Source organism: Lipophrys pholis (genome assembly GCF_963383615.2).
Source record: "Lipophrys pholis genome assembly, chromosome: 2".
Taxonomy (NCBI): domain Eukaryota; kingdom Metazoa; phylum Chordata; class Actinopteri; order Blenniiformes; family Blenniidae; genus Lipophrys; species Lipophrys pholis.
Window position 1 is genome coordinate 21,079,177 of NC_137636.1, and position 24,111 is coordinate 21,103,287.

Genomic DNA, 24,111 nt, shown 5'->3' on the forward strand with positions numbered 1-24,111 from the left:
TACCTTAGTACCCAAGTGCTGAAAGTATAAGGCAGTTTCTGAAATGTAGAGCAGAACTATAGAACTGCAAACTGCTTTGGTTTTAAAAGCTCCTGCTACTGTATGTTGGTGAGAGTGCCAGTGTTTTACTTCATTTGACGATTTGCTATTCCGGATCTCAGAGAGGAGATCTGAGAAGGTTTTTCTAGAGAAGCCGTGTCAAACATCAGGCCCGAGGGTCAACACCGTCAAGAGGCTCCAATCCGACCGCTAAACCGCAAAGCAAATGGTAAAAGTTTCAAAGAAATCATTGATTTTTTTTAACAAATTTCTTTAGAGTAGCGGCACAACAAAACACAGACCTGAACTGAGAGATTGTGCTGCTGCCATGGAAGCTACCTGGTTGCTATCAAACTCGCCTCAAAGCTATGCTGTCAAGGGAGTTTGTAAAAACACCCGGAATGCAACAACTACAGACGTTTTCTGGACATTTCACTGTATTTTGCCCCAGAAGGTTTCATTACAATTGGCTTTATGTTCAGATTGGAGTCATTTTCATTAATAATTGTTTGGTTTTTGTGAAAATATTGATGTTTTCATCACATATATGCTGCGATTCAACAAAGAAAAACTTTAAATTATAAATTTTACCGGTCCAGTCCACTCAGGACATCCAGTCAATCTGAATGGTCGTCTGTGTCCATACAAATTTCCGTGTATGTTTATAGCGGATTGTTCTCTGCTGCATGTGTGTGTTTCATTACAGCCAACAGTGCCAACTAGTGGCCTATTCTAAAAACGACATAATTTTTAATGTGTCTGTCATTTCTTTGTAAACAAGCATGGCTTTCAAAATGTTGTGTAAATGCAAAAATGATGCAAAAACACAAAAACAATACATTTTCGCTCGAAATGTTGTCAAATGAACAAGGCCTGTTAGAGCCCGATATGTAACAACGACCCAAAATGTAACAACGACCCGAATTGTAATAAAATATAAGGTAATAAAACCTGAAATGTATTAACTGGTCGATAATGTAACAAAAGTGCTGAGCCAGAAATGTAAGAGAAATAAAAAATGTAATGAAACCCAAAATGTAACAAGTGGTCAATAAAGTAACAATATACTGAGCCCAAAATTTTAAATATTACATTATTGGGCAGGCAAAATATCGTTCCCCTAATATTGTAATCATTTTATTACAATAAAAAGTGAGTCAATGATTTATGGTTTGGATTTGAACTTGAACGAGTTCTAAAAGTTTGGACTATTTGTTTATACGTATATCTATATACAGTTTATAGTATTCATGTATGATTACTGTTGCAGCTCTGACATTGTGACATGATTGTGTCCGTTTTTAACACGTTTGTCATTTATAGTCTTCTGTTCTCTATAATCTGTAATCTATTTCTCCAATAATCAGTGCAAAATAATGTATAACATCAAACATATTAAGATATCACATTTACATTCTTGTTGAATCTTTTTAAATTATTGGCCTGTTATTACCTTTGGGTCATTGTTGCATACCGGGCTCTAACAAGGTCTGTCTCAATAGATTAATGTATAATGTGCAATGTGTCTGAAAGTGTTTGTGTTTTCTATGATTGTGTCCCTTTTTAACATGTTTGAAAAGCAGGTGCAAATCAGCTTCAGCATGTTATTGGGATGAGAGACATCTCCTGGCTCAGACACACCTGGCTCCTCACGACTTTTATTTGCAAACTTTATTATCAGATATTTTCTGTGTTGTAATCCTTCAGTCTTGCAATATCTTCTGAGTTTCTTCTGCTGCTCTATCTCTCCTGCAGCTCTGACATTGTGACAGATCATCTCGCCTATTGTGGATTTTTTTCACGAAATTTTGATTTAATTTTGGTGACCCCCTGATGAATTTGATTACTTTGAACACATGAAATCCTCATCTGAATACTTCTCTTTGGATGTGTGTTGGTACATCACCTGTTAAGTCACATGTTAACTCTTTAATATGCAGATAATGTGGCTTAGCACATGTGTTGTCAAGCTTTCTGGTGTTACTGCATGTCTTTGAATTTAATTCCTGGTAATCCCTCCACCGTAAATACTACTGTACTAACACACACACTCACTCACGCACACACACACACACACACACACACACACACACACATGAAAGCACATGCACTCACGCAGACAGTAGCCGTATTCCAGATGTTTGCAGTGTGTTGTTGATTTCTTGTGGAGTCTTAGATGTCTGGTAGTAACCAACAAACAGGAAGAGAACACACACACACACACACACACACACACACACACACACACACACACACACACACACACACACACACACACACACACACACTTGGCTATAACTCTGGTCCCATGGTTCTCCCTCCTGCAGAGCTCATTAAAATGTGCGAGGCGACCTCTCTCCTCCATCTCTTCCTCTCTCATTTCTTTCCAAATCTTTTGCTTTTCTCTTTTCACGTCTCCTCACTCACGCCCTCTGTCCCTCACCGTGAGCCTCGTCCTCTCTTAGTGTCATCCTCCAGATCACCGTCTTTGATTTGGTTTTAGACCACTTTCACCGAACACTCGCTTCAGAATAAATTCTTGATGCCACAGCTGATCGGCATGCACACTGTGTGTGTGTGTGTGTGTGTGTGTGTGTGTGTGTGTGTGTGTGTGTGTGTGTGTGTGTGTGTGTGTGTGTGTTTGGGGGGAGGGGTGCTTCGCTTTAATGAATGGTTGCCGGGTAGAACAGGAGGCGTGATGGAGGAATTTGTTAATTATGAATGGACGACTCTCTCCGGACGTGAACAGCACACAGTGTAAGTTTGTGTGTATCACTGTCTGTCTGTCTGTCTGTGTGCGGTTCAACCTTTAGATGTGTTTAAGTGTAGGCTGAATGATTTGAATGACAAAATGATAAGGTTCTCATTAGCAAGGCAGTCCAGAGAAACATTGTTGACTGCATAATAACAATAACAATAATGATAATGATGAGGATGAGGCTGAGGATGATAATAATAATACCTGCAGATACACAGGTGGACACTGCTTTCTAAGAGTTCACTCTGAGAGAATCGTCCAAAAGGTGTGATTCCTCCTCACTATGATCCAGAGACCTCTTTTGAGGGTACTGGGCTTTTTCTTAGGGATCCAGATTTCAAGAAATCCTATTTGGGCTAATCTCAATTGTGTTCTAATAATAAGCAAAAGCTAAAGCAGGTTTTGCTGATACTGATACCATACCGATACCGTAGTGATACTATTGCGAAATGGATTTGTTGTTTCTCACAGTTTGTTGATTAGCATCTGATTGGCGTGGCCATGTCATGACTCCCAGTCTGTATTCTCCTGGGACCAATCCAACTTGGTCGTCTGTCCATACGAATGTCTGTGAACTTCCATTGATGATGTTCAGAGTGTATTGTTCTCTGCTACATGTGTGTGTGGTTTCATAACCCCAACAACAGTGGTTCTTTGTAACCTGAAATAGGAACTTTGTTGTTTTTAGTGTTTCTGAAACTTCTGTGAAAACGGACATTGTTTTTGAGATGTTGCAGTGTAAACGCAAACTTTTTTGGGAATGAAAAAACTATACTTTTTTGCTTGAAGCATTCTGGGGTCTGAGTCTGAATGTTCTCCCCGTCTCTGTACGAATCATCCGATAGTGATCATTCCAACTCTCAAAGCTGAAACAAGAGAGGAAATGTTGATCAAGTGACTGAAGCCTCTTCAGAAGCCTGTACTACGACGCTGGATTTTCTCTTGTCGAGATAAATTCAAGGATTAACCCTAGGTTCTCCGCAATACGACACTCACTTCTCACCGGGATAAATCACCCCAGCAACTTACACTGAACATCTAACCTGCTCCCGAGCAGGTTATGTTCTGGATAAGCAGTCAGAGCTCCGCCTCCTGACCAATCAGATCTCTTGGAAAATGACCTGCCTATTCTTGGATGATGGTGATTGGTGGGCGGGTTCAGCAGACAAGTGTAGAGGAGAAATTCATTTAGAGCAATCTTTTTGACATAATGAAATAAATCCTCGTCCCTGAAGCTTTGAATGATGTTTTTATTCTTGACTGGTTCCAAGTCTGTTTAGCTCCACTAGTGAGTTGACAACTTGCTTCATAGTAACGCTTATCAGGACCGCGGATGTCCGGATCAGTCAACCCAGGAAACAGAGAGAGAGAGACCCTGGATATGTTTATCACGGTTCATGGTCCAGGCCTCAGGTGTTCTTGTTGTGGTTCTGTTGTAATGTCGACGCCCTTCCTCCCTGTGCTCTGCTGTGTGTCACTGGGTAAGCCTGTGTAAGCCCTTCTGATAAACACGGCCTCTTCAGGAAATCCCATTTGGCTGTGCTTTAATCTGAATTTTCCAGTGTGTACATTTCAATGGTGGTAGTGATTACTGTCTTCTCTGTCAGCCTCCCCTCTTTTCGGTGTGTTAGAGTTCCTTGTTTGGAGGTTGTCTACAATCAGTTAAATTGACTTTAACTCCAGGGTCACTGTTTTCCGCCTGGATCCGCCGACTTTAAATAGCTTCTGTTTACAGCTGCAGGTTCATGGAAGTGTGTTTCTGGGCGACCAGCACTCACACTAACACACACATGCTCACGAGACACTACTTTATTTGGATGGATGTCGGAGTGTGTGTGCTGTCTTCTATAAACACAGACTGCATGTAAAAGATCACAAAAGCTCTGTTGTTGTTCTTCAGTGTGAAATATGTCCGAGTGCTTCCCCGACAGTGACTTTACACTCACAGCTGGAGTGTAAGTGTTATTTATAGACCTGTTCTGTGGAGCAATAAAGCAACTTCTTGTTGTCGTAGATGTGGATTAGTGACGAATAAGGTTTGAGATGTTTCATTTCGTAATGACTTTCATTCTGGTAAATACGGTATTTCAGTAAAGCGGCGTGTTTATGGAGAGCTGAGCATGAGCAGCTTCAGCTGCCTCTGAGTTTACGCAGGTCTGCTTTACATTAGCATTATTGCTAATTGGTAATTGGAAATGCTCTTTATCGTGAGGAGCTTTACCTTCATGTCTCAGACTCAGTTTTGATATATAATCTGGAATATACAGCAATTAGAAAACAATCCTGTATATCTGATGTTTTTGCATATATGTATATAATTTTTGGATTAGCAAATGTTTTATTAGAATTGAATGTAATGTAAAGGCAACCACCACAAATTAGAATGATAAAATAAGCCACAATGTCGTGCAACAAGCTGCGTACGCGCAAACAAGCTGCGTACGCGCAAACAAGCTGCGTACGCGCAAACAAGCCACGTATGCGCAAACAAGCTGCGTACGCGCAAACAAGCCTCCAATGTCACGTTTCAGTATTTACAGTTTGACTGATTACTTCCATTTGTTTTTAAAATCCTGAAAAAGTTAATTAAAAATTTCAATCTGCATTAAATGAGGTTATTTTTGAAGGATTATTACTCAACCAGCTGTAGATGCTGACGCATGCTGTACCTGTTCATGCAACCTAACTGAGGCGAACAAGTGACGCTTCATTAATGACGATCAGGCCTGTCAGTCGTTCTGTCCGCTGCTGGTCGCTCCTGAAATGTTCCCGGCTGGGATCTGCAGACTTTGTACAAGGCTGCATGGTTGTGTTGTGGTTAACCCTGTCCTCTCACAGCGAAAAGGTTGTAGGTGGGAAATTTGCATGTGCTTACTGTGCAAAAGTAGGTTTTCTGTCTTGCTCCTACAGTCCAAACCCATGCAATGGGAAACAAGTACACTACTACTGCAATACATCGATTTTTATTTGATAGTTTGATTTAAAGTTAAATTGCCCATTTAACTCTCTGTCAGTGCCGCACGGTGGGGCAGTGGTTAGTGCTCCTGCCTCACAGTGAGAAAGCCCAGGTTCAAGCACCGGCCTCTCTGTGTGGAGTTTGCATGTTCTCTCTATGTGTACGTGTTTGTTCTGTGATACCTGTCCAGGTGAACCTGCCCTTGTCCGTAGTTACTGTAGTTGGGATCGACTGACGTGACCCTGAACAGGATAAAGCAGTGTAGAAGATGGAAGAATTTTCTGTCAATCTTCATTTTTTGTATATCATATGGTGTACAAAAGACTACAACACTGCTACATCCTCTGAACTGAAAACAATTGGTATTTTTCCTATTTAATGAATGCAACACAAACTTTTAGGGTTAGAATAAATTGTAAACTAACTTCCCTGACATAGTACTCTCACTACTGATATTGGGTATTTTTACCTTTAACGCAGTCCCATCATGTTTACATGAGCAGTCACTTATGCACATTATAGGAAGTTGGGAAGGGAATTGATAACATTTTACTCCTTTGATGAAATATCCACGTTGCCGTGTTGTCGTCCTTTCTCCTGAAATGAAACCAACCTGATAATTTTTCGATTTTTGATCCTCATCTCTAATAAGGAGCAAGCTTGGTCCTTTGTTTTCTTGATGGACTCCTGGAAACACGGAGGTCTGAACCTCCATGTTTCCAGCTTCATATACAGTCTTGAAGTTCTTTTTAAGTCCTGGTACATACTTTTCAGATTAGTTTTCTGACATGAGCCTCCCTGTTCTTGTGTTTCCAGGAGCAACCCGAGACATCGGTTCGGCTCTGACCAGGATGTGCATGAGGCATCGCAGCATCGAGGCCAAACTTCGCCAGTTCACCAAGTAAGACATTTCCTACCGGTTCAAGTCTGGTGCGTTTACCATGTTGCTATCATGACGTTTTCCTGTGTGGACTCACGTAGGAACACCGTCTGTACTCACTTCATGACCTCCACTGGCACCCAGCACAGACCGGCAAACCTCACAGAATCTGTTTCATCCATTGTTTCACATTTTCCTTCATTCTCAGACTCTTTAATGAGTTTTCCACTGAACAAAAGCTTTTGCCCTGATTGCCATAATGATGATGATGATTATCTTTGCTCATGTAAATGACACCACGTTTATACATGTGGTAAAAACTCAGCTCAGTGTTCCAGATGTTAAACATGTTAAGTGGGTTTCATTTATTGTGATTGACGCTGTGTGTCGTTTTCACTGAGTCTTGAGGATCTTTGCTTGTTAATTGTTAATCAGTCAGTTCATCACACACTCACTAAATGATCTAACTGCTGAAGAGTGAAGGTCCTGCACTCATTCTTCACATTAATCCCCCGCAACTAGTGAATGAATGAAAAGGTTTATATTGGACATGTGGTAATAACAATAACAAAACAGAAGCAAATTGATAATAAATAAAAAACACAATCAAGCACACAAACATATCAGAGCAAAGCAAAACGAAAAAAATCAATAAAAAATCAATGATGACCCATCATATTCCTCATAACTAAGTTTAAATTAATTTGCTTTGTAATCCCTCTCAGCGCCCTGATGGAGAGCCTGATCACTCCTCTCCAGGACAAGATCGAGGACTGGAAGAAGACGGCCAACCAGCTAGATAAAGACCATGCCAAAGGTAAATATAATCAAAAAGTAGGATTAGTTTAGATTAATAACTACATGCTACATGCTAAAGACTTTCGAGAGTTTAGGGGAGACGTAGCATCGACTTAGATTCTGTGCAGGGATAGTTCATGGCAGCTCCTAGCCTTCGCCTAACGTTTGCTTATGGAGTATGAATTAATGGCAAGTAGCTAAAGGTTTGTCAATGTGCTCATCCTTTAAAACAGTGGTATCAATGCATCACTAATATCCAAGTCTACAACTGGTACCCAGTTATTACTGCAAGTTTTCTCTGATTATGGAAGATCACACACATTTCCATGTCATTGGGATTTAAATGTCGATTGGGTCACAGTTTGAAAAAATGTTTTTAAATAATAACAACTAGAAGATTTGACTAGTGAATGAATAAAGTTACTTCATTTGACTTTTTTATGTTACTATGTAACTTAACATGACTCTGGTTTACCTGTTTACATCTCCCTGTGTAACATGTTTCAGTACCATGTTAGCTATGATTGATTTGCTGTTATGCTGGATTCTTCACATAATGGACTGATCCAAATATAATACACACTTTTCATGATCTTGCTCAGCATTTCCCCTCAGGCACGCTGGCAGAGCTTCTATTTTCTCATTTCAATTGGAAATGCAAGATAACATGATGTTCCCCGGGGGGATGGGGGCTTCTCTTTCTCCCACTGACACCCCTCCGTTGGTTTTCCTTCCAGAGTACAAGAGGTCACGTCATGAGATCAAGAAGAAGTCATCCGACACTATGAAGCTGCAAAAGAAGGCTCGCAAAGGTATCGGCTCCTCTCACGTCTCACACTCAAGGTCAAGTCACAGAGCCCAAGGTCAAAGCGAGTTTTGTCACAGATGTTCCTGCGTCAGCTGCACATCCACTTTGTTTCACGGTCTCACTGTAAATAATAAAAAAACAACAAGAAAGAGACAGAACTGGATCAGAGATTTTGGTTTGGATCTGATTGTCATTAATATAAAAACAGATGCAGAACCAACAACCACTGACTTCACACAGCCTCATCACATGAAATGTGAGTTTTTATCGACCTCTGGTGGTTTCAGGAGGTATTGCAGCTGGTTAGTCTTATGTCCCCATTGAGAGATTAAACTGAAGCAGCTTCTGACTTTCAGTTGCCAGGCAGAGAAATATGTTGAAACAACTCTTCTGTAGAAGATATGTCAAAATATATATACATTTATAATTCTACAGGTAAAATTATACAACTATTGTTATATAGGGGCGACTGGGGTAAGTTGAGCCTGAGGGGAAGTTGACCCACCCCTTGTACCCAGGTACACAAGCACATGGGAGATGGGGGTTGGTATTGTATTTACATCAAAAACAGTTTGTTGCTTGTCAAAGTCCATTTTGTGCATCAGAGGTCAAATGACTGTTATGCCAAAGCAAATTTATCCAGGTCTAAAATTTGATATTGTGCATGTTGGTGATTTGCTAATGTATGCAGTCATGTGAATCACTTAACAAAAGATTGGCCTGAATTTCAAAGCGAGCCCGTTTTTTTTCCAAACTGGTGGCTATGGGGTAAGTTAAGCCACTGGTTCAATGGTCTCTGACGTATTAAATTGTAATTCAGTTGCGTATGCACAACTGGTCTGGTGTGTTTGTCATACAGTATATTGACCGTTGTAGAAAAGGCCGATATCCTGCAAGAGGATAACAAGGTGGGGCTCACCACTCCTTGAAGAGATGACAAGAGCAGCCAATTACATCAAGGATGGGAATCTTTACAGAGTGGTTCTGTACCTTGCCAATTCCTGTGAAAAATTTAAATAAAAATAAAGTTTAAAAAAAAAAGGATGGGAATCCAATCAGATCAGTGGCAAAGGAGATAAATGTTGACAGGGCAACATTGAGGAGGTCCATGACAAAGAAGTAGAAATGGTAGGGTACGGTGGAGCAACAGAAGCAAAGAGTCCTCTCCGGGGGGTGGAGAAGGAGCGAGCCGACCATGTGATGGTTTCAACCTATCTTTGCATTCAAGGAAAAGGGTGAGACGTCGTTCCCACAGAGTGATGCTTTGAAGAAGCTCCTTCACTCTCAAAAGCCTGGAGGAACTGACGGAGGGAGCAACAGTTCATTTTCAACCGATATTTGACAGTTGGAATAGTTGTTTTGAATAACAGTTTTTTTTTTTTTTTTAACTAACTGGTGGTTTGTTCTCACATGTTCTAAACTGTTAAAACTGTTTGTTAGCACAATATGCTCAGGTTTACTTTTTAAAACTCAGATTGTCAGTTTACCCCAAGATGGCTCAACTTACCCATTCATGAGCAGGAGCAGTTTTTCTGACAAGTCATTATTTTGAGCAGCTTAGTCAAAGATGCATTCTAATAATTTCATTTCATCAGAGACATCCCGAAATAAACGTATGTGTTTTCATTCTATTTCTGTGTCAATTATCCTTACCTCCAGGATAAAGTGGCTCATCTTACCACACCCCCCTCTACACCAACAGCCATAGCTTTATGTCTATAACTGTGTGTCTCCTTTTCACTGCTTTATATCCTACAGACATTGATGCACTTTGTGTTTAGACACATTTCTATTAAAATATGTATTAACCTCAGCATTAGTTTTTGGATTTACTCCTGATCTGCATCAATCAAACAACGTCAATGGTTCACATTTTCTTTGTGGCCAATTTTAATCAATACTGACCACAAGAGTTGCACTATTTGAATTGATCTGACCCATTTGTTGAGCCAAGAAATTTGCAACCTGCTGCTCTTCTGAAGTGGCTTCTTGAGGCTTTAAATAAATAGTCCTATATTTCACTGGTAAAAGGTCAGATTTGAGGACAAAATTCTCACTCGCTGCCTAAAATACCCCACCAAAAAGTGTCGATAATCAGTGGTCATAATGTTCTGGCTCATTAGCGCATATACATCATATATCACTGAAAGGTGATATATTACTGAAATGTTTGGACATATTCATAAATCTTTCATTTATTTGTATTGTTTTATTTTCCTCAGTGTAGAATAAAAGCTCTAGTGATCTCACAGTCAGGTGGAGCCATCTGCTGGAGAGTTTCACGAACTGATTCAATTCCAGGTTGTAGCTTCTTAACGCTGAGTTATTTCTATTGCTTCCTTCATACTATAAATAATAGTAGCAACGGCTATCTTATAAATCTAAGTAAAGCGGTTCTGCAAACTCCAACATGAGAGAGAAACTATTTGAGATTAAGATTATAAATCCACATTGGTTTTGTCTTGTTCCAAGAAATACAGTAAATTCTACCTAAAGGTCGAACTTCCTCATGTGTTTCACCTTAAAACATATTAAGAGCACCAGATGTTTGAAATCACATGCAACAGTGTGTATATGCAGACTCAAATTGCATCAAATTGTAACGTCATCGCATTGTAATGTGAAGTAGCAGTTCCCAATGTGATATAGCACTTAGGGGTATTTCACATTGTAACGTATCACGTTGTGACATATCAGTTGTGAAGTGTCGCACAACACGCAGATCATATAGTAGCAGGTCAGACTGTCATATTGTGACATTTGTAGCGCATCACATTGGGAAGCGTCATGTTGTGACTCGTCCCACTGACACACATTGTGATGTGTCACGTAGTAACGTATCACATTGTGACGTATCACATTGTGACGTATCACATTGTGACGAATGACTCGGCAGCACGTGTCACGTTGTGATGTATCATCTCGTAAAATATCGCATCGCGTGATGTATCACATCATTTTCTATCATATAGTGACATATATTGCATCATTGTTTATTGTATCACATCTAATCACAATGTATTGCATCGCATTGTCTCATCTCATATCGCATCTTATTGAATCATGAGATTGTTAAAGACAAATTCTGTGAGAACATGCAACAAAAACTGTTTTCTGACCAGGTACACTTGTTGAAACCAAAGATTTGAACTCATTCTTTTAACAAAAATAATGAAATCTCAGCCTGTCAGTTACAATGATACAGAAAGTCTGAGAGAGCAATCAGCCATGTTGTAAACCTGTCCATCACTCTGACACATGTACTAGATGATTTTGTCTGGTTCTGTCACACTGTTAACGCCAAAATATGAAGATTTTTAATGACAGTCTTTATACTGGACATCCTGTTTGATGACTGACTGTCGAGGTTAAGGGTGTGTGTGTGTGTGTGCGTGTGCGTGTGCGTGCGCGTGCGCGTGCGCCAGCTGTTGCTTGGTGGTACTATTATTTTGCTCTAACCCGCGGCACCGTGGCTGTCGTGTGATGGCTTCTTTGTACTAACTTTAACAATAAGTTCTGCTATTTCTCCCCCCCCCCCCCCTCTTATCTCTGTCCCCCTCTTTTTTTGTTTTGCTTTCTTTTTGCTGCCCCCTCCCTGTCGTCTCCTCTTGGCTGTGGTGTTTGTCCCTGTAATAGAGATTCAGGGTAAGTATCAGCCTGTCGCTCACTGCTTCTCCACTCACACTCACCACTTTTGCCCGCAGAGCTTTTACTGCTGAATTTATGAGACATGGAAAATATATTAACTTGTTGCAGAATTATTCTTACTTTGAAATCCAGACCGCATGCATATCTAAAATGATCCACAACAAGCAAAACCGTCATTACAATGCAAGTGTTTGTGTGAACTTGCACACGATGAGAGAGAACTGAACCAGCTTCCAAGCAGAGGCAGCGTTAATGCTTCAGGGACGGATCTGACCTGGCTTAACCCTTCATAGGACACTCGTTCAAATATGTGTACATTTCAATGCGGCTATTGAGGAATAGTTTAAGACTTTCTCTAAACTTTTGTCACTTTGTAAAGTCAAACTATTAACAAATTATACATGATTGTTTTATCTCTTTAAAAAAAAAAAAAACCCTCTAATGCAGGGAAAGACAATCTACACAGGGAAAAGAGTTGAAATGTACGGCAGAGGGGAAAAGCACAATGGTCCTGGACAAGCTTCACTTATCTCAGCGTCCACAACTAGAAATGAACTTCTTGTTTCGTTTAATATGATCTGATTTAATAAAGAATTCAGGTTCCAGGCTCTTTGTGCATGATGTAACTGAACGTCTTCTTTGACTCCTGCATGGCTGTTCCAGCGCTGGTTCGCTTTGTAGTGCCTCTGCAGGCATCTCACTCCACCACCATGCTCCCGCTTTCATTCTCCCAACATCTGTGCTCACTTTTATCTCCCAACACAACACTACAAAGAGTTACTTCATGTCTTGCTTTCCATTCAGTGCATTTCATCTTCTTTTTTTTCCCTCGATAGCAGGTACGATTGTGATTTTATACTCTACATGCACTTTCCTGTTATGAGATATGTGTAATCCCAGTGCGTGATGCTCTTTTCTTTTTTTTTTTCTTTACACAATATGTGTGTGTGTGTGTGTGTGTTTTGGCTGTATACTGTAATTATGTTGGATACGAGGAGGCAAAATTGTGTATTTGCACAGACTGTAACCAGGTGGCTGCCCATGCTTCTAGCCACAGCAAGTAAACAGTCTGGAAATGTTCCCAAAAGGAGAAACTTTAACAGAACACACAGAGAGAATGTGTGAGATGGTAGGCTGGGTTTGATCTGAGAGGTGTTTCTGTTGCAGACCAGAGATCGTATCCATCAAGATGAGTGAGCAGCTTGATTGAGTGGAGGAATCAATGCAGATGTGTTTCACAAGCCCCTCCAGTCCCTCCATCTTTCTCTCTTCTTCCTCTTTCATCCACCTCCGCTGCTTCGACCTTTTTCAGCCCGTCTGTCTCAGGCCATCCGTGTTTTTCACCACCTGTGTCTGACCCTGGCAGGCCGGGGCGACCTGCAGCCCCAGCTGGACAGCGCCATGCAGGACGTGACCGACATGTGCCTGCTGATGGAGGAGATGGAGAAGCAGGCGGTGCGCCGCGCACTGGTGGAGGAGCGCGGTCGCTTCTGCACCTTCATCGGCTTCCTGCAGCCCGTCGTGGTGAGGAGACAGCCTCCAAACCGAGGGACAATAGGAAGTGATCTGTTGCACAGTTTAGAGCAGGGGTGTGGCACACACAATTCTTCTTTGTTGTGGCGCAGAGTCCACGTGATGAAAATGTCGATATTTTCACAAAACAAAATAAAACACAAAACAATTATCACAGAAAGTGACTTCAATCTCAACATGAAGCCAATTTCATTGAAAGCTTCTGGTTTAAAATACAGTGAAATGTCCAGAAAGCTTCTCCTCCAGCTGTTGCATTCTGGGTGTTTTTACAAATTTCAGCATGGCTTTGAGGCCAGTTTGATAGCAACCAGGTGGCTTACTATTATGGCAGCATCACAATATCTCAGTCTCATGTTCTGTCGCTACTCGAAGAATTAAAAAAACATTTTTAAAAATTGAATCAATGTTTTCTTTATCATTTTTACAATTTGCTTGGTGGTTTGGTGGCTTGGAACCTTTGTGGGCCGGCTTTGGCCCACGGGCCTGATGTTGACACCCCTGGCTTAGATCTCATGTGATCCACTGCGAACATGCCAAGCAGTCAACATGACAGGAAGTTTTACTGTTTTGCTGTTTGAAAAACTGGTCAAATTTTTGTAGTACTGCGTTGACTTTAGATAAAATATCTGCAGTAATGTTTTTGATGGCGTAGTAGCGATATAAATTGTGATTAATAATGAAATACTTATGTTTTTAATCATAATATCTTAGATGTGTTCTAAGACGAAACGTTATATGACAAATAGATTGTTATCATGATTTAAACACATAATTATACAAATTGCTGTTGTTTCCGTTCACACATGATGGAGCCCTACTGACCAATAAGGCCCTGCTGGGGTCAAGTCAGGGCGTGAGAAAGAGCACTGGGATTTTAGAGTAGAAATCTCAAAGGCATTAAAATCATCATCGTCGTATTTTTTGGGAACCCGAGCGTTGACAAAATTAGCCGTGTTCACATGTTCACTTGATGTTGTGCAGCAATAATTTGTCCGATAAAAAAACTGCTCTTTCTCTTGCCCCAAATTGAGGCGAATTCCTTCCTGTCAGACTTGATCTACAATTTTGCCTGAATTTATCAAATTTGTTTCTCAAATGCTACTCTTCAATATAACAACAACAACTATCATTAAGATAATGGCTCAAATATCTTATTACACTATAAGTGATTGTTCTTCATTGTATCTAAAAAGGTTAAAGGATTGTGTTATTGGCCTGGTAGTTAAAAACGTGGTTGATTAGAATGCTTTTTTTCTTTCAGAACGGAGAGATTGCCATGCTGGGAGAGATCACCCACCTCCAGGCCATCATTGACGACCTCACTGTGCTGACCACCGACCCTCACAAACTGCCCCCCGCCAGCGAACAGGTGGGCAACATCGACATCACACATAACTCGTAACGTCTCTCGTTTCAATAACTTATATATGGATTCATTCCAAGATCTCAGGAAGTAACCCGCGGGTTTTGTTATTTGCTACTTTTGCACTGTGTCTCGTTTACGTGACACAGTTTTCAGGTAGAAAATGAATATTGGACAATCAGAAAAACGTTTCCTCCAGAGTGTCATGACTCTCCCTCCATATTCTCCTGGGACTTGGTGGTTTTACAGTTGACAGCACCCACTAGTGGCCCAGCATTAAAATTACATCGTTTTCAGAATTCCTGCTGTTTCTGTGGACAACTTTCTTTTTCAAAAATCAAGTCTTTTCTGAAACGACAAGGCAAAATCAATGTGTTTTCACTTATAACGTCGTGGTGTGAATGGGTTCCTTCCTGTACGTAGCGGCTGAACAGAGCAAAGAAACAGCGCGATGAGAATAAAGAGCTGACGTGATCCGCTTGTTGTTTCAGGTGATCAAGGATCTGAAAGGTTCAGATTACAGCTGGTCTTATCAAACGCCTCCTTCATCCCCCAGCAGCTCTGGCTCACGCAAGAGCAGCATGTGCAGGTACACACACACACACACACACACACACACACACACACACACACACACACACACACACACACACACACACACACGTTCTTGTAGGTCACAGCCTTTTACCTGTGGTGTAAGCTGTGCGCCAACTTCACTCATTCCACAAAAATTGGAACAATTTGTAAATAAAAAAACCAGGATGCAATCAGTTTGGAGATCTGCTAACGTGAAAATCGTAAAAACTCATGTCCTATTATTTTGCTTTATTAGCTGTTGAACTTGTCCTAACTGATTTGATTTCTTCTGGGTCCGTTTCTAAACAAGCTCATATTTTTATAAGATTCGTAAAAGAATCAACATATGGTATATTGTCTTTATTCTATAGTGAATAAAATATTGGTTTATAAGTTTGTTCGATCACTGCTGTCAAATGTTTTGGTTTACATTGCCCTCATGGTCCCAACTTTTTTAGGAATTGGGTTGTACTATGTCTTGGTCTGTATTTTGTGTTGTGTTGTGTTGTGTTGTGTTGTGTTGTGTTGCACTCTATGTTAGGCTGTGTTGGATTTTGTTGTGTGCGTGTGTATGTTACACTTTCTTCAGTTCACTCTCTGCCCCCCCCACCCCCACCCCCACCCTCTTGCTGCTTCTCCACTCTTTATGTTTTCTGTTCTTCTTGTGTTGGGTTGCCCTCTTTCTCTCCTGTCCGATGCTTGTTTACCTGCTTTACTTTCATTTTTCACTTTCCGGATCTTTTCTTCTTCTAACTGCTGCTGTGACTTTCATGGCTTCTTCTAACCCGGCCAACCGGCGACTTGCCCCTGAACTTCACTCCATCTCGTAAACTGATCATCATGGACTCATCTTCATCTTCACCACCTGCTCCCCCCTCCTACCCCACCCCCCGTCCTGCCCACCCCACCCCCCTAACCCCCCTGCAGCAGCGTCAACAGCGCCCACAGTAGTGCCTCCCGCTCGTCAGGAGGGGGCGGCGTCGGTGGCGGTGGGGGCGGCTCCCAGCCCCACTCGCCCACCTCATCCTCCGCCTCCTCCTATCGCTACCGCAGCAGCCTGCCGCACCAGCCCCCTCCACCAGGAGGCATCGCCGCGCACCGCCTCAGCAGCGTGTCTTCCCACGACTCGGGCTTTGTGTCGCAGGACGCCAACATCTACTCCAAGCCTCCGTCACCGATGCCTTCAGACATCACCAGTCAGGTACAAAGCAGGAAATCCACAGGTTTATTCACGTTTGGACAGAAAGTCAGGAAGTTTTTATCGGAACAATGATGCAGGTGATACAAATTCTGCTTATTGAGTTGTTTTACATGCTCTATTTACATCCTGTGTAATTATCAGACCTGTAAACATTCCTAACAAGGAAATACTGATTCAAAACTTCACGATTTTAAGGTTTCTAAACAGTGGTACATTTTCATATAAATGTGTTTCATCTGCATACTCTCAAATGTTGTTTTATTCCTTCTTTAAATTGTGTTGTTTCCTCCTTATCTTTGTTTTGCTAAATGATTGTCTCCTCATGCTCACTGAGACTGATTTGGTTCTGACCATGCAAATATTTGAATAAAAATAAAGCCAGTTTGAGTCAAAATGTGGCCTTGTTTGTGGAAAAATTGGTATTTATAGAATGAGCAGTTCGACGTATAAGTTTCTGAGAATGTCACATGTCAGATATGAAGCAGACCTGGCGGACTTTTTCTTACATTTTCCACTGAAGATCTTGAAGATCTGGTCAATCTAATTTTCTTATCTATAAACTCATTTGCAGACACAAAAGGTATTATCAGCTTGTTAAGAAGGCAACATTTGCTAAATAAAGTGAGGAAAATATGTTTTTAAGGGTTTTTCAATATTGCTAATGTCAGTGTGCTCCCATTGTTAATGTTGAGAGCATGTGTTTGTAGTTTCATTACAGAAACAAACAACGGCACCCACTAGTGGCCTGCTACATCATGCTCCATGTTTGTTCGGGTTCCATATAAACATACTTTAATTTCAAAATGTTGCCATGTAAACGTGAAACTTTTGCGAAACGAAAAGACAAAACGATACGATCTCACTCGAAACACTGTGGTTTTAAACTGGTGTCTACAACATTTTATGCTTTATTAATTCTTTCCCTTGCTTTTTTTTTTGCTTCCTTTGCAGAAGTCATCCAGCTCAGCGTCGTCAGAGGCCTCAGAAACGTGCCAGTCAGTCAGTGAGTGCAGCTCCCCAACCACCGTAAGTATCTTCAACACCGAACACGTCGAAGTCTCAGCAGGGAGAAAAATGCAGTCATGATATCAAACCATTATTTTTACTGTAGTTTGAATAATTAATTGGACAACAGTTATTATGTAAGCTGCATGTTTGATGCAGACACGTAGTTTATTGTTCATTACAAACTGCCCAGAATTCCTTTAGATTTTTCAACTGTATCCTGAAACTGGGTCAGAAACTCTTTTACTTTTTTTAATGCACTATTGTGCTAATGGTCTGTGTTTCTGTCACCATACAAACACAAAAAGACCTATTGATACAAAAATTATAAATCGGCCCAATACAGGTTCATTTCAAGTACAATGAAACATTTTATTTTTGCTAACTTTCAATTCAAGCAGTAAAACCTCAAAAAAATTGTGATTTATTGCACATTAAATAAAATAGTTCAAGGGTTTTTTTTGTTTTATTCTTTAAAATTTTAGCTTATATATCATGGAAATTAAAAAAGGTACTGAAAAAGAATACATTATCATATATGATGTTTTAAGAATAACAGAAAAGTCTTGGGTGATATTTTTTATTTCTGGAGAATTAAAAATCTCTGCTGCTGCTTCAGTGTCAGGCTAAAAAAGAAGCAACAAGTACAACTCAGTCATTTCAGGAAACTTTTACAAACAAAAACCAACAATTCAGCATGAGCAGGCAGAGAATAAACTCCCTTGAAACAGGAAGAAACCTGCAGAACCAGACTGAGAGGTGGAGGCTTTCTGCTGTTCCAGTTGTTGTTAGTTGATAGAACGAGGGGAAAGGAGAGAACAGAGACAGAGAGCAACAAGCAAATGGACATAAATCCACTCGCTTTAATTGTCCTTATTTACAGAAAATGCTAATTATTACATGTTTTAGTGGGACATTTTCATTTTACTGAGCAACCTAATCCTGAATCACCAAACTAAACAACCTCTTTCAGTGAAAACAGACTATTATTGAAAGAGCTGTGATAATTGCGGTCAGTGTTGGCGTTGAGTTTCATGAAGCGTGCCGTTTTTAAGCGTGAATTACCCTCACCTGAGCGGCGGAGCTCCGGTAAGAGGATCAATGCTCTCTGAAAACACCGGGGGACTTCAGCAACCGGAGCGCGGACAATGGAGTCTCCCCGGGGGCTTAATGGGCCCTCCAGGAGAGGAGGCTTTTAAAGAGCATCACATCAGCTCACACAGCCGGGAGAACACAGCCCAGATGAATTCCCGTTTCCCGCTCCGTGTTTGCTGTTTCTGTTTGTAGCCAGAAAAGTTTCATCTCCCACAGAAAAGCCGCCTCCTCAGTTTGACTTTAGTTCTCACATTTACATTTGCTCCTCCACTCCGAGCGGGTCAACGAGTGTGAAGCTCTGCGCTCGCTGCGTTCCCAGTCCCACTAATTGGTGCAGACGCTCCCACACGACTCGCGATGGGAATCAAAGATTCTCCTTTTATTTATATTTGTCGAGCTCGTCGTTTCCCTTTCATTCTTCCTCCTTTGACCGATGTGCACACCTGTTTGCAACAAGATCATATAACCCAAGTAAATATTCATCCCTCATTTTGAGCAGCATCTGTCAACAGCAACAGCTTGTTTGCATGAACGGCTTGTCTTTGAGGAGCTGCGAGCGCAGCCATCTGTGATCCACCTCTAATTTGAGAGGCACACGTTGTCGAGGTGGATCTTCCACTGGTCGCTCTGACAAACGCACTGAGCCGAAACACTCCCAGAAAACTTCTCATTTCCTCTGTGAATCAGGTTTGTCGGGTATCGGGTGATGAGTGACACTTTAAAGCCATGACAATTTGCACCCTTTGTTTAACTTAAGTATTTGTTTTACAAATAATACATAGCCTGAGACCAGAAGCAGCTGCAGACGAAGACGAAAAATAAAACTCAAAATGTTTTGATTTGGTTTAATATGAAGAAAATATAAGTCTCAGTGCTTTCACCCGTATTACCAGAAGAGATGAACAATTTCTTTATTAGAATCTATTGACACGACAACGTTTCAAGCAAAAACGCATCATTTTTATGGTTTTTGTTTCAAAAAAAGATTCACGTTTAGACAGCAATACTCTCAAAATGATGTCTTTTTACACGGAAACAGCAGAAACCCTGAAAGCCCTTTAGAGTTCATGCTAGGCCACTAGTTGGTGCTGTTGGTCATTTTTGTCATGAAACCACACACGCATGCAGCAGAGAGCAATCCACTCTGAACATTAACAATGGAAGTACTCCGACATTTGTATGCACAGACGACCAAGTTGGATTGTTGTTTTGGTGACTGTCAACTATTAAACTACCAAGTCCCAGGAGAATTTGGACTTGAAGTCATGACACTCTGGAGGAAACACTGTTCTGATTGTCCAGCTTCTGAGCATAAAAAGTTGCATTTTACCTCGTTTCCATGGAGACTTAGTAGGCTCGTTTTCAAAAACGCACCATTGTCGTGTAAACGGACACAAAATTTTATGAAAATGTTGTATTTTCATGGTCCTCGCTGAAAGCACAGCTTTTTAAAAATGGCTGCCAAGGTGGAACTTTTTGAAAATGCTTCAACTCCATCTCCATGGAAACATGGGGAAACACAAGTTGTCTCAAGCACTGCTCCAGGACCTGCTCCAGGACTTGGTAGTTTTATAATTGACAGTCAGCGCAATAACAACGCAACTTGGTCGCGTGTTCATAACTAACTGCGTCGTTTTCAGCATTTCAACATCGAATTGAAAACCTTGTTGCATAAACGCAAAACTTTTGTGAAACGAAAACATAAAAATGATGCGTTTTCACCTGAAACATCATGTAAACTGGGCCTTAATCTGGGTCAGTGGCATCAATCAGTCAAATAACTGAATACAGCACCTTCTGCTACAAAGTGGTTTTATGAGTTTCTCTGTCAATAACATGATCAATACCATGTCTCTGAGTTTATGTAAAGTTATCATATGCCCAGGTAAAAATGAATAAACTTTCACTGTAACTTGAAATCTCAAAACCCCAGGAATCTACTTTACGTAGGTCATCTGATCAAATCGAATCAAACTGAACTATGTAGAAAAGCTTCATTTGGCTGCTTTTACACATCCCATGACCAAACATGTTGTCTTTTCCAGATGTACTGACTCTAGCTACTCTTATACTAGTTACTTTTAGTGTGCATGAGGGCTGCACGATATATCAAACATGGATTGTCACTGCGATTTCAATGGTAAATAAATTTCCACCACTTGGGCAGTCCCCAAACTGCTTTACACCCATTCATGCACTAATTCAGCTCGCATACAAGGCACTCAGTCCGTCCACTGGGAGCAGTTTGGGATTCAGTGTCTTGCTCAAGAGCACGCTGACATGAGGAGAGGCAGAGATAGGGAATCGAACCTGCAGTCGCCCCATGTACACACAGCATCGCAAAAGATCGACCGAACTGGAATAAATCACTTTTTTATGAGCTGTGGATTAACATATTAACATGTCAACCTATTTGGCCAATCAGATGGAGTCCCACTGCAATTGATAGTGTTGACAACAGATGGTTTTTCACTTCATTAGAATAAAATAAAACAGTTTCAAGAAGAGAAATAGCACCGTTATTTGATCCTAGAACACAAGACATCTGATTCTTGGGAGTTTGTTGATGGTGTAATGTGATCGTAAACCAACGTCGTGCAGCCCTACTGTGCGTAGAGAATCTTTATTTTGCATGTGCATCGGAAGCTGCTTTAGCTTCTGAGGCTTCGTTCTGCTTTCGGACCTTCTGCTTAGTCGATCCTGTTTCTTCACTCTAAGAACTTGTCTGCCGTAGGGGTTCTTGTGTGTCTCTACCTCTCGACGGCCTGCCGCCGTTCTCTCTCTCTCATGCTCTGATGACACGACGATGTCTCTTGTCCCGCAGTTTGGCTCGTCCTTCGCTACCTTCCGCCCCGCTCTCTCTCACTCTGGTTCCACCAGGCCTCTCTCTGTCATTCTTCCTGTTCCTGCGTCCCCACCCTGTATCCGCCCCTCTGGATCCAGCTCCTCCTCTCCCACATCAAAGGTCCCTGTGTGGAAGGTTTGTTCTCCATTCACTCCCATCGCTTCTGTTGCACCTTTTTTCTTCTGTTCCTGCTTAATCACTTAATCCACACATTCATTTACTTTTAAGTTCCACCACTTTATTAACTCATTCGTAATCACATCGTGTTGCTTTTGTTTGAACATTTATTTCCACTGTTTGCTGTGTTTTCGATGATTTCGGCTTCCATCCTGTCACTGGTTTTCCCAATCTACCAGCTGGTGATTGGTCAAAACTGAGCAGTCATCTACATGAACACATTTGAACTCCCAGGAAGGCCTCTGTCCACATACACTGACATGCACGCACCCAGAACCGACCCTCCAAACAAGGCCCCCTTTCCTGCACTCAGATGAAGGGCTTCAAACTGCTGGATAGCAGACGAGTCTGATGCTAAGCCTCCCGGCGTCTTCTTCTTGTTTAATAATTCCACCCGCCTCTTCAGGATTGGTCCAAAGCAGGTCAGTACGAGCAGCCGGCAGCGGCGGCGGCGTCGGCTGCACCGGTGCAGAGGAGGAAGGAGCCTCTGGATCGGCTGAGGGAGAGCGACGGGTCTCCGGGCTCCCAGGGATACGCGGGGCCGTCCCACCCCGCCGAAGGCCAGACGTCCAGGATGACACCAGCAACCATCGCTGCTAAGGTAATGCTGCATGACACGCAAGATAAAACTCAGTAAGTAGAACAAGTCGTGCTTTCGATGTCTTCCTCCTCCAGCACTCCTGATTGCAGAGTTACTTTCCATCAGCCTCTCTGCAGAGCTTCATACATTCTTTCTAGATGTGTGGGAACAGCATTTGTAAACTGTGGCTTGTAGGAAATTATTCTAGTTGCTCAATGCAGCAAGACTAAGGCCTCGTTTCCACGATAACGTTTTGAAGTGAAAACGAAAGACCTTTGTTGCATTCTGGGTGTCAGGTTGCGCGTTAACGCTGTTCGGAGCCACTCAAAATAAACCAACGTTTTGAGAAGGGTCCCCAGATAACAGCACCCACTAGGGGCCATACGTGTAAACTACATTGTTTTCAGCGTTTCTGCCATTTCTATAGCAACTGACATAGTGTTGCTGTGTAAACGCAAAACTTTTCTGAAACGAAAACACAAAAACAATGTGTTTTCACTTGAAATGTTGTCATTTAAACGGGTCCTAAGACTAAAGGCATTCGACTGTAAACATGGAGGAGGTTGAGCTTATATTGCTAAGTTGCTGAGTTATTGCATCATAAACTAGATAATTGAATCTTCCTTTTCCCCTTTTCAGGCATTTTAAATTACATATATGATGTATGTATGTATGTATGTATGTATGTATGTATGTACATATGTCATATTGACATGAAATTGATTAAATAAAAAAAGAGAAAAAAAGAAACAACACTGGAAAGTCCTCATACCAGGACACCAACTACCATGACGTATTAATACTATTTATCTATTTGTTTTTTACATGGTTTTTAACTTTTTGCAAGGTGGCCTTGGGTGTTGTGAATAAATTATTATTCATGATTATTTAAGACAGCAGAATTTCTCAGGTTAAATAAGTTGGTACGTAGTCCCATCACATATGCTCATCATTGCAGGCTCCACCTTAAGGTTTCTCAAACTTTCCATGACCAGAAACATTTTTGAAGATGAATAAATTGCCCCAGAAGTTACTGTTATAGATCCTGGTGCTTGGGGGATAATTTTATAATAAGCTGGCATGGATGAAGTGAATTAATCGGACCATTGAGCTCATGTTTTATCTCAGTCACTCACTGAAAACGAGCCATTTGTGATGCTTTCTAGGAGAATCCTGCACCCATCAGCAGGTACTTTGTATCTGTCAGATCAGGCTCCGTCAGCTGTCTCCAGTTTGAAGGATTTCCTCAGGAGACTTTCCATCGACAGGGGGGTAGATTGAGTTCAGGCATTGTGGAAGGCTCCCTCCTGGCCCAGTCTTTTATAGTACCTGAGTGTTTTCAGCTGTGTGTTTTGTGTCATTATCCTGTTGGAGGACCTTTAACCTGAGGCTGAGAGAACGCTTTCTGCAGCAGGGCAGCAGAGTCACCTCTCTTTTAATGATTGTTCAGCCTCCTGAGGTTTCACAATAGTTCATGTGTTTTTATCTGAGAACATCAAGCTGATGTATCAACTGTACAGACAAAAAACTGCCTTCCAGAAGCACTGTTGATGGTTGATTTTCATTTCTGCATGCTTCTTTTCAGACTGTAACAAACAACATACTTTACTCTTAACCTACATTTAACCACATCCATGACTTTTGATTTTAATTCTGACTGATAAATATATCAAAATGATGGATTAGATATACTAAAGTTAAAGATATCAATATGGCTGCTGCACTCATCATTACACGGCAACAGTGCTGGAAGCCACTGAGAACACTACTTTTAGACAATGGCTCCCAAGGTGGAATTTTTGGAAAATGCTATATCTCCATCTCCTTATAAATGGAGGAAAACACAGTT

The 24,111-nt window shown here is 41.3% G+C and overlaps 1 protein-coding gene across 2 annotated transcripts in view; it reads left to right on the forward strand.

The window, feature by feature from the left end:
- Positions 1-24,111, forward strand: part of mtss1lb (MTSS I-BAR domain containing 2b) — a 78,148-nt gene that overhangs the window by 48,768 nt on the left and 5,269 nt on the right. The window contains exons 4-13 of one of the 2 annotated variants that reach the window (XM_080493300.1): positions 6,570-6,654; positions 7,359-7,450; positions 8,169-8,243; positions 13,254-13,411; positions 14,682-14,789; positions 15,275-15,372; positions 16,287-16,560; positions 17,512-17,586; positions 21,485-21,640; positions 22,089-22,283. In XM_080493300.1, coding sequence (XP_080349426.1) covers positions 6,570-6,654; positions 7,359-7,450; positions 8,169-8,243; positions 13,254-13,411; positions 14,682-14,789; positions 15,275-15,372; positions 16,287-16,560; positions 17,512-17,586; positions 21,485-21,640; positions 22,089-22,283 — 1,316 coding nt within the window. The remainder of the gene's footprint in view (positions 1-6,569; positions 6,655-7,358; positions 7,451-8,168; positions 8,244-13,253; positions 13,412-14,681; positions 14,790-15,274; positions 15,373-16,286; positions 16,561-17,511; positions 17,587-21,484; positions 21,641-22,088; positions 22,284-24,111) is intronic. The other variant, XM_080493299.1, reaches the window with a different exon arrangement.